The sequence below is a fragment of the Papilio polytes genome, unplaced genomic scaffold (genome assembly GCF_000836215.1).
Source record: "Papilio polytes unplaced genomic scaffold, Ppol_1.0 DF822067.1, whole genome shotgun sequence".
Taxonomy (NCBI): Eukaryota; Metazoa; Arthropoda; class Insecta; order Lepidoptera; family Papilionidae; genus Papilio; species Papilio polytes.
The window spans coordinates 5,996,619-6,013,942 of record NW_013527137.1 but is presented as its reverse complement, the minus strand read 5'-3'; the positions used below and the strand labels follow the sequence as shown (position 1 = coordinate 6,013,942).

The 17,324-nt window shown below is 34.4% G+C and overlaps 1 protein-coding gene across 1 annotated transcript; it reads left to right on the top strand.

Annotated features, from left to right (window-relative positions):
- The first annotated feature begins 81 nt into the window (after window positions 1-81).
- On the top strand, window positions 82-2,080 carry LOC106106896. The gene is made up of 4 exons (XM_013287555.1): window positions 82-163; window positions 982-1,105; window positions 1,679-1,705; window positions 1,966-2,080. Exons 1-4 carry the CDS (start codon window positions 82-84, stop codon window positions 2,078-2,080), a joined length of 348 nt encoding a protein of 115 aa, XP_013143009.1.
- Window positions 2,081-17,324: the final 15,244 nt, after the last annotated feature.

The following is a 17,324-nucleotide window of genomic DNA, read 5'->3' as shown; positions in this document are numbered from 1 at the left end:
TGACCTAATTCCAATACAAAATATATTAATTGAATTAGTAGCTTGGAACATTTGATCGTTGTTATTAAGATCTTTACTAAAATGTGTGAAAAACAACTGAAGCTTCAAATAGTGATAATAATATTATGTATATTTTTAAAAGGATTTCAAGCAGTTGATGACAGTAAGTATTTCAATTAGAGAAATAATAAAGTAGATTAAGTTTTATATAAAACAATCCGCGTGAAATTAAAAAATATGACCTATGTTACTCGGAGGTAAATTACCTTTTATACAGTAAATGAATTTTTAAAATCGGCCTAGTAGTTTTAGCGTTAATTGAATACATACAAAAATACAAATTATTCCTCTTTATAATATTGGTATAGTAACTGTAGGCTTTGTTTTTTCGAAGAAAATAAAAGGGATGGCAGCATGTGACAAAACCCCACATACAAAAATTTAATATGGCGGAAAGGAAATGAAACTTTATAATTAAAAATCTCTAATTGGTTGTAATCATAATAGTTTATGGTCTGGAATTTATTATAATAGCTTATGATGGCAACACTTCTTGTTAGCGCGCATATTTTAGAAGCAGCAACGTGTTTACCCGCGAGCGAGCAAGCGCCTGCGTGTATCGATAACACGCGAATATTTTGTTCATGCGTACAGAACATAAATTATACTTGTGATTTGTCTAAAGAAGCTATGTAGCCACACCATATTTTATAAGTTACGGACAACATCTATTTTAAAGGTGAAATATGGAGTGCATTGCTTGGTACATGGCTTATTTGGATAGGCATAGTTTATTTAGACTATTGAATAAACAATTTCATCCTAAAATCACATTTTACAACCTACTTGAATTCAGTAGCATCGTAAACATAGAGCTTCGGACATACACGGGTGCTAAATCGACATAAAGCCACGCCATACACGCGCCTATCCTTTTGTCGCCTTGGAAATAAGGAATCAATATATTTAATTTTTTATCAGGTCCCCTATTCACGGTGACCAGAGCTCCTCGTTACTTCGGTATCCTACAAGACCATAGGGGTCAACCGCTTTCAGTCGAAGTTTCTGAAGAATATATGGACCAGGATTACATTGCTACCAATAGGTTAGATCTCATAATACCTTATGGAAACAATTTTTTTTCAATAGTTTATATAAAATTAAATATTTCCTTAAAAGAAAATAAATTAGGTAAACAAATTGATACAGTATCTTTTACAAAATAATGCTTTTATTCGTCTGATGAGTGTGGTGCCAGAGGCCTTATTTTAGTCCCTTTCCCTTACCACCCTTTTTTTAGAGGAAAGAATGGGTAGGAAAAGTGGATTTGACGCTGGAGGAGACGCATAGGAAAGGGAAAATTCCTGTTTATGTGCGTCTCCTCTTTTGTCAATTAAGGGTAGGTACCGCATCTGCAATTGCGGATGTCTATGGGCAGCGGTCGCTTTCCATTTCGGTGGATTCAGGTGGCCGCTTGCTCGTTTGCCTCCTTATATTATAAAAAAAAGCAACTAGAAAATTCTTAAGCATATTATTTGAACACTATATTTACTAAACTACACTACATTCGTTTAGAAAATACTTGATTAATTATTCTTTGTTCCGCAAAGAGCGATACCTTGGTTTTTAAATGCAGTAACTTTAAGTAATGATTTTTAATTTAATATTCTGATTGCAGGAGACGACATAGAATTGACTGGAATAAGTAAGTAGAAATATTTTTACAGGTACAAGGTACTACCTTTTATAACTTGACTAGCTTTCGCTCGGGACTCCGTCCGCGTGGAATTAAAAAATAAATAAAAAGTGGCTTATGTGTTCTTCCAGACTGTCCTCTACATCCATGTCAAATTTAATCGAAATCCGTTAAGCCGTTTAGGCTAGAAACTCTAACAAACATCCATCTAACTTTCGCATTTATAATATTAGTATGATTATTTCACGTATAATTTTATTTTACTTCAGAACACCATTGGACATGGACGATTTCGATGACGACGAAACAGAGGAAACTTTCGACGATAAAGACAAAGATGTCAAACTACCCTCCAAATTTAATCTCCAGGCTGGTCCGGTCTGAATTAGAAATTAGTTCTTAGGTGATTTTGTTACAATGCACCTTATTTTATCTGTAAGTAATTACAATCGCTAAAATATAATATTTGTTTTTTTTCTTTTCATTTTCTCATTTAATTTATAAGCGTGATGTCCAATTGACACCAGTTTGAGTTAATATAACGTTCAAGGAAGGATACAGAAGGTTAGAAGACAAATGACGATTAATATTTACCTAATATATTGACTAAGTAAAAAATATAAAAATCACATTAACAAGAAATCAATCCAAATCACTGTAGATGTTCTCTAGTCGCCTTTCTTCCGATTCCGGTATCGCTCCACCGGGGAATAGAGGCATGCGGGCAACCTCCATAGATTCTTCAGAATAATCCGCTGATTCCTCAGAATATTGCCCTTCTAGATGGTCCTGGTATATCTTCTCGCATTCACTCGGATGCTCGCTTTTTATCACGCTGGGATGGTAACCGATCGCCTCAATCACACCGACGGTTAAGTACGGTATTTGAGTTGTTATTTCAAAATGTTTATCTGTTAGCAAAAACACGAAATAAAGGTTTATAAATTTAACTAGCTTTCGCCCGCGACTCCATCCGCGTGAAATTAAAAAAACAATAAAAGTAGCCTATGCGTTTTTTCAGATTATCCTCTACACCTATAACAAATTTCATTGAAATCCGTATAGCCGTTTTGGCGATAAACTCTAACAAACATCCATCCACCCATCTAAACGTTCGCATTTATAATATTAGTATGAAGTATGATTATTATAAAATAGACGAAGCTACAATTGAAAAAGAATTTTACGTCGACTAAAGATCGTTTTACATTTACAATGATTATAAAGTCATTAAGCGTAACTTGTTTTTGGTTTTTCAAATTATCTTTAGATACAAAGCATACTTAAGAAAAAATTGGAGAAAGAAGATAAAACAAAAAGAGAAAAGAACGAAGAGGAATTCCAAAACTTACAATCAATGTGGTCCGGTATAACTACAGTAGCGACAGTCTTAGCATGATCTTCCTCGTAATAATCTCCAATGATTTCTATTCTTGGACCGCCGTGTACTTCTTGCCACTCCGGCTGTTTTGTGCAGTCTTGCTCCATGTGGCGACGGCCGTGTCCCCGGTGCACGCTGGGCGGGGGTATCTCCGTCAACGGAACGAAACTCTGTTTCACTTCGTTACCGACTGGCTTCACTTTTTTAAGCCTGAAAAATTTGAGGTTATTAACAATGACATCATTAAAAAAAAGATGAATGATAGACCTTTCCGGAACAAATTCAACTTGTTGCATCGACCACACATAGTATGTGACAGTTATCAATGTTACCTCTTAATTTGCTGTAAATTTCTAAAAGTGCTAAATGTACATTTATGCATTGACTAGCTGTTGCTCTCGATGTCGTCGTGAAATTAAAAAAAGAACAATAAACAAAGCCTACTTTTGCTAAAGCTTTTGCCCGAGACTCTGACCACAGTCAATTTATAAAAATAAACTAATAGATGCAGCCTATGTGTTCTGCCAGACAATGTTCAACATCTGTGCCAAATTTCATCCAGATCCATTCAGCTGTTTAGACTATAAACTCTAACAAACATCCATCTAAACTTTCGCATTTATAATATTAGTATGATTTACGAGTATACTCACTTGTCATCCAATGGTCTGGTTTTCGCCGTTTTCGGTTTTCTAGCCATATATGTTGGAGCAAACGTTTGAACACGTGGCCTATGTTGATAATCATCTTGAAGACTTAGGATCCTGCATGGTAATTAGATATTTTAAAAATACAATCACATTAAAGACAAGAGAGTTAGTAGTTAAATATTGTCCCTTTCTAAATTATTTATAATCTAATAGCAACAAAGGGATATGAGAGAATTTGCTGTTCCTATTTCTCCGGTTCTTAAATACTATCATCACTTCTAAACCATCATTTCTTTTGGTTAAAATATGACTCACTTGTTCACAATCACGCTGCCTCGTATTTCAGAATTCACATAATAGTTTAGCAAGCAACTGACGAGGTAGAATAATATTTTCATTGTTCAGAACCAGCTGGCATGTTTCCACGCGGTAAATAAGACAAAAGTGTCTAGGATTGATCTTTTAAAGCTCGCTCAGTTATCAGCAGTTATCTCGGCTCATTGCAACAATACGGGCCGTGCATTGTTGCGGGCACAATGGAACAGGTGGCCGATGATCTTTTTGTACAGCCACGTCACGACAACCACTCTCTCATTGTGATTGTTATTCCGGTGATTTCGGATGTCTGGTGGTGTTTTCTCGTTGTACATTTTCGTACAATTTAGATTTAAGGAATATGAAAAATCTAAAAGTTTTGCTATTTTTTTCTTTTCAGTTATTGATTATTGAAAGGTTAAATAAAAATTTAATATTTGTAATGCAAGACAAATGTAATATTAAAAGAATCTGCTCTTCTTCTTCTTGTAGACGACCGGGTCGAGATGCCACGTCTGATTTCCGCCGCAGGAGACCAGTGTGAAACAGCCACCGTACACGATCGGCGGATCGGTGTCCGGCACGCAGATGTTATCCTGGCAGAATGTTGCGGTTCCTGGAAGATTCGACAGTGCTAGAGACCAGTGTAACATCTTCGCATGAATTGATCGTCTCGCCCAGTGCAATACGACCACACAGAAGACAGCCGTGAAGTGGGATCAATTCTGCGTACAGTCTGACGAGTCTGGTGTCGGAGGCCTAATTCTTTTTACTATTACAATTTAGTTTAAAATTTAGATTTTCCCTTTCCACCCTTTTCTTAAGAGGAAAGGATGGTAATGAAAAGTGGATTTGATTGTGGTGGAGACTCTTAGGAAGGGGAATTATCCTTTTTATGTGCGACTCTTCCGCCGTCGATTAATGTTGATATAAAAAAGATAATAAGCGAAGACCGAGAGTAGTGCAGTATTTCTTTTAAGAGTACTATGGTTGATTTTCCTTAAATTGTGTTAACACTTACCGACATATCCAGTAGGGCGTGCCTGTCGTTTATTCTTAACGTAATCAACCACGGCCTTAGATAAAGCGTAGAAATGTTTGCTGGCTTTGTACCGCATTTTGGCGAGAGCCATGTCGCAATCGCTCTTATCCGCCCTGCAGTGGTACACCAAGTTGCGAGTGTTAATCTTAATCATTTCCTCTCTTAACACTTGATATTTTGTATCCGTGTGGAGAAGTTGAGCGAAACGGACGTTGACTATATAAATACATCATTAATTAGGTGGTGGAAAGAAATATTATGAAAGAAGATGAAAAAATTGGATATGAATGAAACTTTTGCTTTCAAAATCGTAAAGTTCTTTCACTTAGGTAGATCTAATAAGACATGTGAAGACTAAGAAACTCCTTGCTAAGTAATCAATTAAAAAATCAGTATATTTTCTTTAAGTTGTAGGCATTAAACTGTCAATGCTGTATTGAAAAAAAAAGAATTACGAAGAATAACGACTAATAGATTTTAAAATTATTATTAATGACGGAATATCATAGTTTTCTTAACTTACGTCCAGCACCAACCAAATATCCATCAGTCAGTCCTACATAGTTTGCTAATTCTGACAAAACATATAACAATACAAAAGTTTTCATGTTAACGAATGGTTTACGTGAAGGTAAATAAGAGACGTGGCTTGCGTTTGCACTAGCAAGATTCAGTATTTTATGTTCCAATTAAGAAAGTAATTGGCTAATCGTTGTAGAAACTGGTAGAAAAAAATAGTTGCTTTTAGAAACGACAGTGAAATTTTGATAGAAAGCGTCTACGAATTCCTTAACTAATTCTCAATTAAACACAGAAGAAACCGTCTAATTTAATTTTCATCAATATTCAAAATTAATTAGGTCTCGTAAGTTCTGTTTTAATTATACTATACATAAATTGTAAGACAAAACAATAAGAGGTATCCAATTCCAAGCGTAAAGGTGAACATACGCGTTTAAATCAGTCGACAGCTTCGAATACTAGTTAACGTTCACCAAACACGCACTGTATGTCGTTAAAAATGCTGCAGGAAATACGTCAACTGCTCTACTGCTTAAAGCATACGTGTACAGCGGCCCTTAGTTGCGTGAGTCAGTTGACATCTGCGCGGCACTTGGATCATTTAATTACCAGCGGCTTGTGATTAGATAAGCATTGTATTCACATTTCACGCTTCAACAATAATCAGCCGCTACACCTTTTATGGTGACGGGGATTTTGTTGAAGATCTATAAAATGTTATAGAGGTGACATGAAGACATGATTATTTATAGTGTTATAAAAGGTAACTTTTATCTATGCAAAAAGAAACATAAACAGCAAATATTTTTATTTTTGTATGTATTGGAATATTTCAAAAACTACTGGGCCGATTTCAAAATTATTTTACCGTTAAAACCGTTAGGCTATATTTTTAATTTTTTAATTTCACGCTTAAGTCGCGAGCTACAGTTATTTATGATACAGTAGTTAAGTGACAAAGATTAGTATTTACTTGCGAGCTTCAAATAAATGTTATTTCGAATGTGAATAAATTTCATGTTTCAACATTTACAGTCAACTTTAAAAGTGTTGTTTTTTTTTACGTTTAATAGTTAATTTTTGGGACAATTTTTTTATAATTAAATCTTTTTCTACAAATTTTTTATAAGTAAAGTAAAGTAATTGTGCTATTCGTAATTGAATATGTTCTTAGTTATTATTTATGTAGAAAATTTTACTACCGGTAGGTCTACACCTGCATAGTTCTTTACTACAATACCAGTCGACAAATACCATACTGTTTCCCTCACTATAGTAAACTGGGCGTGCAATCTACGCAATTGATCTTCCATTTACAGCCAGTTTACTATTAAGCCGATAGTGTACTGTTTAATAATTATACAACCGAATATAACACAAACTGTTTATAACATATTAGCTTTCGCCCGCGACTCCGTTCGCGTGAAATTGAAAAAAACAAAAGTGAATAGCCTATGTGTTCTTCCAGATTACCTTCTACATCTTTGTCTAATTTCTTCGAAATCCGTTCAGCCCTTTAGGCTACAAACTCTAACAAACATCCATCCATCCATCTAAACTTTCACATTTATACTATTAGTAAGATTTTTTAATTTCTTGCAAGAAATAAAGAAATATGTTGTTTTAATACTTAACTTTTCTTTAATTTATATAATACTAGCTTTTGCCCGCGATTCCGTTCGTGTGGATTTAAAAAAACCATCTGTACCGTATTAAATCGAAATCCGTTCAGCCGTTTAGACAGAAACCTAAACGAACATCCATCCATACATTTAAACTTTCGCATTTATAATATAAGTATGATTTAAAATAAATCGAAATATTACCGTTTGTGTGTCTTACTAACTTAACTGCGAAGTTTAGATACATGTTTGTTTGGGTTTTTAGCCTAAATGGTTGAACAGATTTTAATGAAATTAGAGCATAGTCTTGAAGAACTTTTGATTTCCTTTGTTTCTTTTTTTACTTCCACGCAGACAGAGTCGCGGATGAAAGCTACTTAGTAAATAAAAGATATATGTTACAATGCTGTTAACCTAACCTTGTTTTATTTGTCGTAAAACAGAACAGATGATAGTAACCTATTTGGTTATCCAACCCTTTTGACGTCAACATGAATTAACAAAGCTTGAATAATAACAGTAAAAACAAAACACAGTCGAATAGACCTTTGTTTGAGGTCGATTGAAATAGGTAGAGGGAGGTTGGAGCTCGTAAAACTTGAATTGAGAGTGTTTTTTATGAGAGAAAGGGACAAACGAGCGGCGGGAACACAAAGTTGGTCGACGACGCCCATAGACATCCGCAACACCAGAGGAACTACAGATGCGTTGCCGGAGAAGGTAATTGTAGGCTCGCTTCTAGACCCTAAGTCATACTGATTTGGAAATACCACCGAGGACAGACCGTTCCACAATGCGGCTGTGTGAGGCGGAAAGATCCGTGTTACAAAAGAGACATTGGTACAAATTGCACATGCCAACGCACGCACTAATTGTCCGATGAAATAATACATCACCGGCTTATCTGGTTGTTGGAAATCGCAAAGATATTGCGGCGCCAATTACGACCAGCCATTCGAGTGCATTGTGGCATTTAGTCGGTGCGGACCACGCCGGTATTGTTGTCAGATTTCATAGGATAATATTGATTTATTATAATGCGGACAGAATATTTTCAATAAATAGGAATTAATTTATATTATTTTAAAATATGTATATGGTATTTATAACAATGTCTTAATCATAGTAGCATTTCTGCGCTTTCAAAGAATACAATTGTATCCATTAATATAGACCTGAAGAAGTAAGCAAGATCTAAACACTATTTCGAAGCGGTTCAAAATACTTTTGCCATATGATATATATGCCATCAGGTAAGTTTAGATGGATGGTTTGTAGCCTAGACGAATTTGGACTATATTTAGCATAAAAGTCTGGAAGAATAAATAGGCAACTCATTTTTTTCAATTCCACGCGGACGGAGTCGCGGGCGAAATCTAGTTTTTTATAATAGTAATAATTATATTGATGTATCGAGTATTTCCCGTTGAACCCACGAGACAACCAACCAATTGGCCCATTGAGGTTGTCTTCCGATTGATCGATAGGCAGAACGGTCCAACCATAAACCCCCGTATCATCATTTAAAACAGACCTACATTCGAACTCATTCAGTCCTCCCTTATTGGAAAGACCACACATAGGGAGCTAAATTAATAATGTAACTATACATAAGTAACATGTGGTACAGAGCTATATTTTATTCAATACACAGCTTAAGATTATTCGAAACGACCCGTAATCTCAGTGGGTGTCTTTCAGCGTTTGATGGATGGGCAACCAGACGTACTGGTGCTGTTCTACGTAGATTTATAGCTCGGATATCTATTAAACTTGTTACCTTATGTTAAAACTTAAACATTATTATATCCACTAATAAATAGATACGTAAACAATTGTAACTCTTAAGATGAAAGCAATAAAGTTCATGTCTAATTTGTTTTGTGTAAGAATAAGTTTGCAATTACTGGATCTGTTCGGAGGTCGTGTCTTATGAGATGGTCAATAAGATTTACGTGTCTACTACTACTTTCAGACAAATAGGTCTTTTCTCTCAGTCTCCATGAAAAAAACAGACGAAAACATCTTTGTACAGGGTGGACCAAAAGTCCGTTTACTTTTAAATTAGTACCTACGTCGAGCAGTAAGTAAAAAGACTTTTGGTCCACCCTGTATAAATACTTTATCAATGGATACCAACTCTGTATGAAATATATAAAAGATGTTAAATGTAATTACGTTACTGATATTAAATACCTTTCTCGTGTAGTCACGTGCGATGCGGTGCGCGTTGTAATGAGGTGAGACGGTTATCATCGTCATTGTACTGTGTAATTTGTACTATGTACTGTGTAATGTGGACCAGATACTAACCTAACATTGCACCAATCTGTTAACGTTTGCAGCCGTAATCAAATTATGCTTACGTCTCTTTACTACAAAGGTTATTGAGTATAAAGGTTTTTCTGTATGGCTAAAGGGAAAATTGGACGCGAATTTTCAACATGTGTCTTCTTGGTGTCCGTATATTAATAGGTGTAGACTTCGCATTTGTTTAGAAAGTAAATCAGTTCTATCATACAATAAGAAAAAAATAAAAGAGTTAATTATCATCCATTAATATGTCATCAATTTAATCGATAAGATACTCGGGGAATTCTAAAGCTATTCGCATGGCCAGTGTCATTCATTCAATAAAAAAAAAACAGATTTCGACTCGATTACAATAACGGGTTCCATTGTTGGTACGCGTATCCGAACGGTCCATCAGATTCGAATGGTCAAAAGAACGATAATAAAAAACTTTCGGATGGCATACCATGAACGTGACGCCATCTTCAACGGTTGCTAGTCAAGATGGTACTGATTGATATCAATAATTGCATATGGCAACCAAAATTACTAAATGTACAGGTCTATTTTTATAATAGTCATAGCAATTACATTTTAACTTTAACATTAAATAAGGGTAACAGAAAAAAAATATAAACATTTGTGATTTATTCGCGATTATCCAGCGAGCGTATTCCGGTAGACAAATCGAGATATTCGTGGTGATAAAAGAACATTATACCAGCTGTATTCGTGCTTCCTTCTCTCTATCGATTGGAAACAGTTGCATAGATCTAAATAGGGTTTACTAGCTGCTTAGATTTACATGGACATCTCAAATGAAAATAATTTTAATGTATTCATATTCATACACGAACAAAATTTCGTTAGCGGGACTTAAGCCGATTTGAACGCCATCTAGTTGAATATATAAAAAATATGTGCCCTGAACTACTCATACTATTTTTATGTTTAAATGTTTTACACACTAATATTAAGATTTAAAAAAGTACGCAAAAATTTTACACTCATATTTTGCCATTCATTTCACAAATGCAAGAATGTACGGAATTTAAATATCCTGGATTAGACAAAAGCATTGTCACACTACACGTTATAAAAGCTTTGTTTACTTAGTAATCGGCCCGCGCCAAAGCTTTGTGTTACGTTTATGGCTTTATGGCCAATAAATAACGTTTAGAATGGCAAAGCAACCGAATACAATTAATTAGTCTTATCCCCTCCTATCAGTATTATGTAGGCATCGCTTGTTACAATACGTTGTTATTCTTAATGAATTAAGGGAATTTAAATTTCGAATATCGTCAAAAGACAAAAAAGAAATGAATAGAAAAGTGAGCGGGGAATCCCAGGAACTGCATTTAGAAAAATAGTTGATGATTTAGTTAAAAGAGTGAACGATGAAATTGGTTCTTCAATTTTACAATAAAAACGCTATGTAGCTCTACAAAAGAACACCAAAACTCTAGGAATTTCTCCTAAGTTTTAAAAATATCTCATTTGATGTATTTCATGACAGATATAATCAAATATCATAAGAAATATCCATGGTGTATACAATATAAAAGTACTTTCTAGAAAAAGTACAAAATTCTCAGTCTGGATTTCCCCTTGCCGTTTCAGCGTCTTTATGGTTTTTACGATCGCAATCTATGAATTTATAGTGTAACAAACTTGCTGCAACTGGCTAGGTGACAGTGTCGTACAATAAAAACTATACTTAGGCATATGAACGACAGATAAAAATTGACAAGATAGCTATTGTTAATACGAAAAGGATTTTTTTATCACTATATTGGCGTTTTTGAGCATTAGTGGATGAAGTTTTATGACCGGGTCAAAAATGTTGGTCTATCCTACTGTCAGTTGGCGGGGTTCGTAATATCAGAATCTCTCAATCCTCATCGAGCGGTATCTGTCCGGGTCAGAGCGGCTCCAGACAACATCGGTACGTTTAAATTCCCCAGGGGCTAAATGTAAACAGCCGTTATCTGATTAAAGACTCGTGGTTCGATATCGCTAATGTCGTTACCATCGATTCTCGAAATTACTTCGGCTGTGTGTGATGACGACTTTTACTTCGAAAATTGCCAGTTTCGATGTGAATTAATATTGACTGAAATTATTGAATCTTTGCATTTGTACTTCCTTTTAACAATAATAAAGTCAATCTTCGATAGATAGCGAAGAACTACGATTCATTATCTGTGGCTCTTTTTAAAGTTTAAATAAAGAAACACCTAATATTCTATACTAATGTTATAAAGAGGAAATATTTACATTTTTGTGTGTATTAAAATAACTCAAAAACTACACTTCTTCTTCTTCTTCTTCTTCCTTAGCTCTACTGCCTTTGTGGGCCTTGGCTTGGTCAAGCAATTTAAAAACTACACTGCCGATTTAAAAAAACACTTTCACCATTAAAAAGCTACGTTAATACAGATCTAGTCATAAATAAATGTGAATTTTTGTCTTATTTTATTTATATAATTATATATATATATATATAATTTCATAAAACACAGTAAAATAATCGATACATTATTTAATATCTCATCAAACTCATAGTAGTGGTTTAGGATGTTGCAATCGCATCTGCTCGCTGCTGCGGACGATCGCACATCTGTTTGTTTAATATAATATTAGAGACAGGCCTACTATACTATAATAAACAGTACATCACTGGTATAACATCGAGAAAGGACTTCCTACAGCGTACATACTTTACTGTTATTGTAGTCTCAGAGTTAATATTTACAGCTATATTTGTCTATGAAATTCATGTGCAAGGTAACATATATAACAGTTCAGACCTAATTCTAGTCCACTTTAACTTTTTACTCTTTGGGGCAAATAATTTAAATACAAATAAGTTTTGAGGACCTATCAATAGATGGCGTTAGTGGATCATGCGAAAATCTCAAGTGAAGTGTCGACTATGCTTCCTCAATATATTTATCTGATTCTATTTATCACCTTTACTATATAAATACTAATCACTGTCCTTTTTATTTTAATACTAGCTGTGTCCCGCATCTTCGTCCATGCAATTAATATAAAAAAGTAGCCTATAATATACCGTCTATGTCAGTTACCCTTCAGTGAAAGTCTGGTCAAAATCGGCCCAGCGGTTTCGGAGATTACCCAGAACAAACGCGCCATGCGGACACACAGACAGACCAAACATTTTTTAAATGCGATTTTCGATTTGTATCCCCGATAGCAATACAAATCTGGAATTTTTCTTTTGATATTACAAACAGACAGTTCAATTTTATTTTATGTATATATAAGTAGACATTATAGAAATATGCATCAATATTCTACTGCTACTCTAAAGGCGTGGTAAGAGACGTTAAACTCCGTAACGATGCGAATCAGGTAATAACAAAGCAAACAAGGTTTGTTCAGGTTGCATTTACTTTATCTTTATAACATAAGTATAAGAGAGTTATAAAACACAATTTAAAGTGTCTGGAAAATTGTAAAAACACCATTACTAGAGTCGACACTCCCTATGTTACGAGATTATGTTATCCAGTGTAAGGTAGCGGCGCTGCTTCCAGTAAGCTCTATCTTACTTTACCTTATTGTTATTACAATGCGGAACTTTGACCTCCACGTGTACTTATAACGTTATTGTTAAAGATTTTACGTAAATATATTATATTTTACAGTACCTAAAGTGCGTACATCTCTGAGTAATCTATCACAACTGTTTAGTATTGCTTTGATTCCTTATATGGAGGTGCATACACGCTTTTTAGTAGTGCAACAGCAAAACAATCGACAATCGCCAGTTGTGCGATAATTTAGTCAAAGGTGTGCGCCCGCTCTTATAGATATATTTGTTAAAACTACGCTATATTTAATGACCTATTTTCCAACGGTCCAACGGTCCAACGGTCCAAAGGTCCAACGGCCCAACGGGAAAGTATATTTTTAAATGACTTTAACGCTTTTAAATGGGCTAATATTTAAAAAAAATGTTAGGAAACAAGTAGTAGATCTTTTTAATAAAGGACAAATACTTTTCTGTATAATTTCAATACTTCGTTATTCGATCTAACTAATAATTTACCAACACTAAAAGTATTTGTGCAAATGTTTTAATGTTAAATTAAAAAAAAAACTTACTAATATTTATAACATTGCGATATATAGATGGATGGATGTTTGTTTGAGTTTACAACTGAATCCTGATGATATTGGGCATAGACGTAAAGTCTATTTAATTTTTTAGTTTCAGTCGTAAGGAGTCGCGGGGCGAAACCTAGTTTATATTTAATATATGTCTTATTCGGCTTCTTTAATGTCTTACTCAGTCCGGATCTCGGGGTAAAGGGCGTGCGTTGAAAACACGTTAATAACAGCTTACAAAAGCTACCATTATTTATGTTACGGTTAATATTTTATAACCTAAAGGCTTTTCCCACAGAATCTATGCACAAATTGTTATATTGCTACCCGTTAAAACCTGTTATTAATTTTAAAGGTTATGCTAAGTATTTGTAAACTTTTCGACTGTTTATTTAGTTAATGATGATTAATTAACGTATTTATTGTGATAAAAATATTAAATTGATTGAAAAAAAAAACATCAAGTTTTAATAAGACTTCTTTCTATTACAATGCTCTTAAATATATTGAAACCCTATTTCCTAACCTTACTTTTTTGTTGAATTATAAACATTTTTCTTAACGGTACAATCAGCTGCACAAATATGTACAAATTTACAAAACTTTAGAAATTTGTACACATCCTCGGTTTCATAAATACTTATACACGTATTTGTTAGCACACAGATGGATATGAGCGTACTTATTTTTGAAACGGAAGTTCGTATTTTCTAAAGCTTTGTAAATTTGTACATGTTTGTGCAGCTGACTGTACAGATAACGTAAAGGACTGCAATAAAATGAATATTGTACATTGAGAGCGTTGCCTTAGAAAACAACAAATTGATATTTAACAGCCGCTGTCCGATGGAGATGGTAATAAAATCCAAACTATTTCATATTTTAAATATACTACGAACGTTTATTGCATTTTGTAAACAAATTGCATAATGTTATATGGATTATGATTCTCACTCTATTTATGTAGCAGTTTTTTTTTGTTTTTTATCTATTTTAAATTATTCTGAAGAAGACGTTTAGGAATGTGATGTATCCTCTTTATTTGCGTCTCCTCACCACTCCCCCGTAGCTTTAGGGTAAGCAACGCAGATGAATTCCAGAAGAAATTGTGATTGTTTACGGGTAGCAGCGTTTTAGCTTTGTCGACGAATTCGGGTGGCCGAATAGAGAAGGAAGGAATAGAGAATTAACTGTCGCTAATTTAAGAGACGCATTTAAGTAGGAAGAAAGTAAAAGTTGTAATTGTCAAGAAATGGCTGATCCATTTATCGATCGAGTGTGTCCTTATTTAAATTTTCCCATAACAAATAATCATTTAGGGACAGTTAACAACTAGGTATAGTAGTAATACTTGTTAAATATATTTAAAACAGTCTCTCAGTCTATGTTAAATTATTTTACTTGTATAGTTTCTTACTAACCTATTACTGACTTGTTATCGACCACCATCCTCTTGCGGGTGGCACGTTTAAACACCAATAATGCTACTAGAAAAACTGAAAAGTATTCTAATGTTGAGTTTTAAGGTTCAAAGTCACTTAACACTGATCATAAAGCAGTGATTCATACGAAATAATACAATAATGGCTATTGGACATGTCAAACAATTGAAGGATTCTCGCGACTATTACGTTCAGTTTCCTATGAACAGTGAAGTAACATTATAATGGGAATGTTCGAAGAGTTTAGTTCAGAGCATGGTATAATGGTCCTTATTGTTAAAACGAGTTGCAGATAGAATGTGTTGGACTAACGAAGTGCCGATAGGTGGTTAATGGAAAGCCTTCACGCCAAAGATGACATCGCGGCACAGAACTACATAGACCGGTCAATCAATTATTTCTTAATAATTATATCGAAAATAATTTTATAAATCACTTATAAAAATTTAATTGTAGTCATTTAAGTGCAGGATTTAGAGCTTTTTATAATATTGTTTAGAATAATAGGTGTGTTTATAAAAACTTCAACTAAATTAGAGTTAGCGTAGAAGGTCACATGTAACTTAAACATTATGCTACTATTAAATTATTACACTTAAATAAAGACTTATTTTTACAACAAAATATGTTAACAAAAATAAATAAAATAGTAATGAAGTCTCCATAGATTCGCTATATTCCGTTAATAGATGAGAGTTTCCTCAGGAGTTCATTACGTTTATTACTTGCATACAAATTGTAGCTTAAGTATTTACTGTACATCTGTCACAGTGGCTGGTCTCTATCCGAGCAGCTCTGACACACTTATAACAAGTGATAAGGTATAGTGTACAATAGTGAATTAAAACTTGCATTACTTAAAGGTGGAGGAAATCCATCATCTTTTGGTGCCGTCTCCTAACGAAGGTTGGCAATCATTACAGCAACTTGGAGTTTCGACACAGCTTTAAATATATAATTCGTACTTTTGTTGTACCATTGGCAAAGATTTTTAAGCCACAATGTTCTTCTTCCTGGACTTCTTTTCCCTAGAATCATAGCCTGAATCCCTGTAACAATTCGTTTTTCGATACATGCAATATATAACTTGTAGGGAGTCAAGAAGGTGCATGCGGTTAGACCGTGTGCGCCCTCCTGCGATTCGGCCCGTATGACCTGAGGGTCGGTGGGGCGATGGGTGGTGGTGGGTAGGATCTATGCAATATATGCCCAAGGTATTCCAATTATCGTTTTTTTATAGTTTTGATAACTTCCACCTCTTTTCCTATTTGTTGCAACATTATTATCTACCCTACCTTATTCTACTCCCGTAGGGTCGTAGCACGGGTTTTCATTCTCCAAATAACTCTATCATCCGTCATCTCAATAATCACATCACTCAGTAGAACCGATGACCATAAAGTATGGATGGATTGCGAAAGAGGATATGCTAAAGACCGGACTGGATTTGGTTATGATGGCTGATAGAAATGTATGGAAGAGAAGTACATATTGTGAAGACCGTATATGGGGACAAGGGTAGCTTGATAATAAATCGATATGAAATTTCATACCGGTAAAGTGTCACTTATGGCCGTATGTAGAATTTGGGTAAAAAATACCATTAGTTCTAGAGTTGTTCTATATTTTAATAGAATGAGGATGACTTATTTTGTATGGGTATTTAGTCTGGGAAATTCGCAGTTACAAAGTCGTTATTTCGCAATCGCTAATCGGCATAGTAGAAACATTATTGTCTTTTATTTATAATTGAAATAAATACAAGTAATACAATCATTTTAATTAAGGCTTTGTCAATACTTGTGTTACAATAAAATAAAGATAAATTCTTGGGAGCTGTAAGTTTTTTTCTCTTACTACTTGAGCTGTATCAATACTTCTAAATAGTTGTATTTAAGTTATTCCAACATTTATTATATTTAAAGTCCCTTTACTTGGTTTATAAATACAGTATTTAGTGGACTTATACGCATAGTAAATAATTTCTCAGACTATAAACTTATGGGTATTAAAAAAAAATCTGTAAAAAATGTGCTTGTTACATTTTCTGTTACAATGTATTATTGGTTAATGAGGTTCAATTCTTATTTTTTTCTTTTCTACAGCGCTAATTGCATTTTAAAAGTCATATCAATTTGCACGCATGGCGTTCACTGTACGACGCATCCGCACGCCGCGCCGCATGCCGCATGTTGCACGTTGCACGCCACACGCCGCATGGC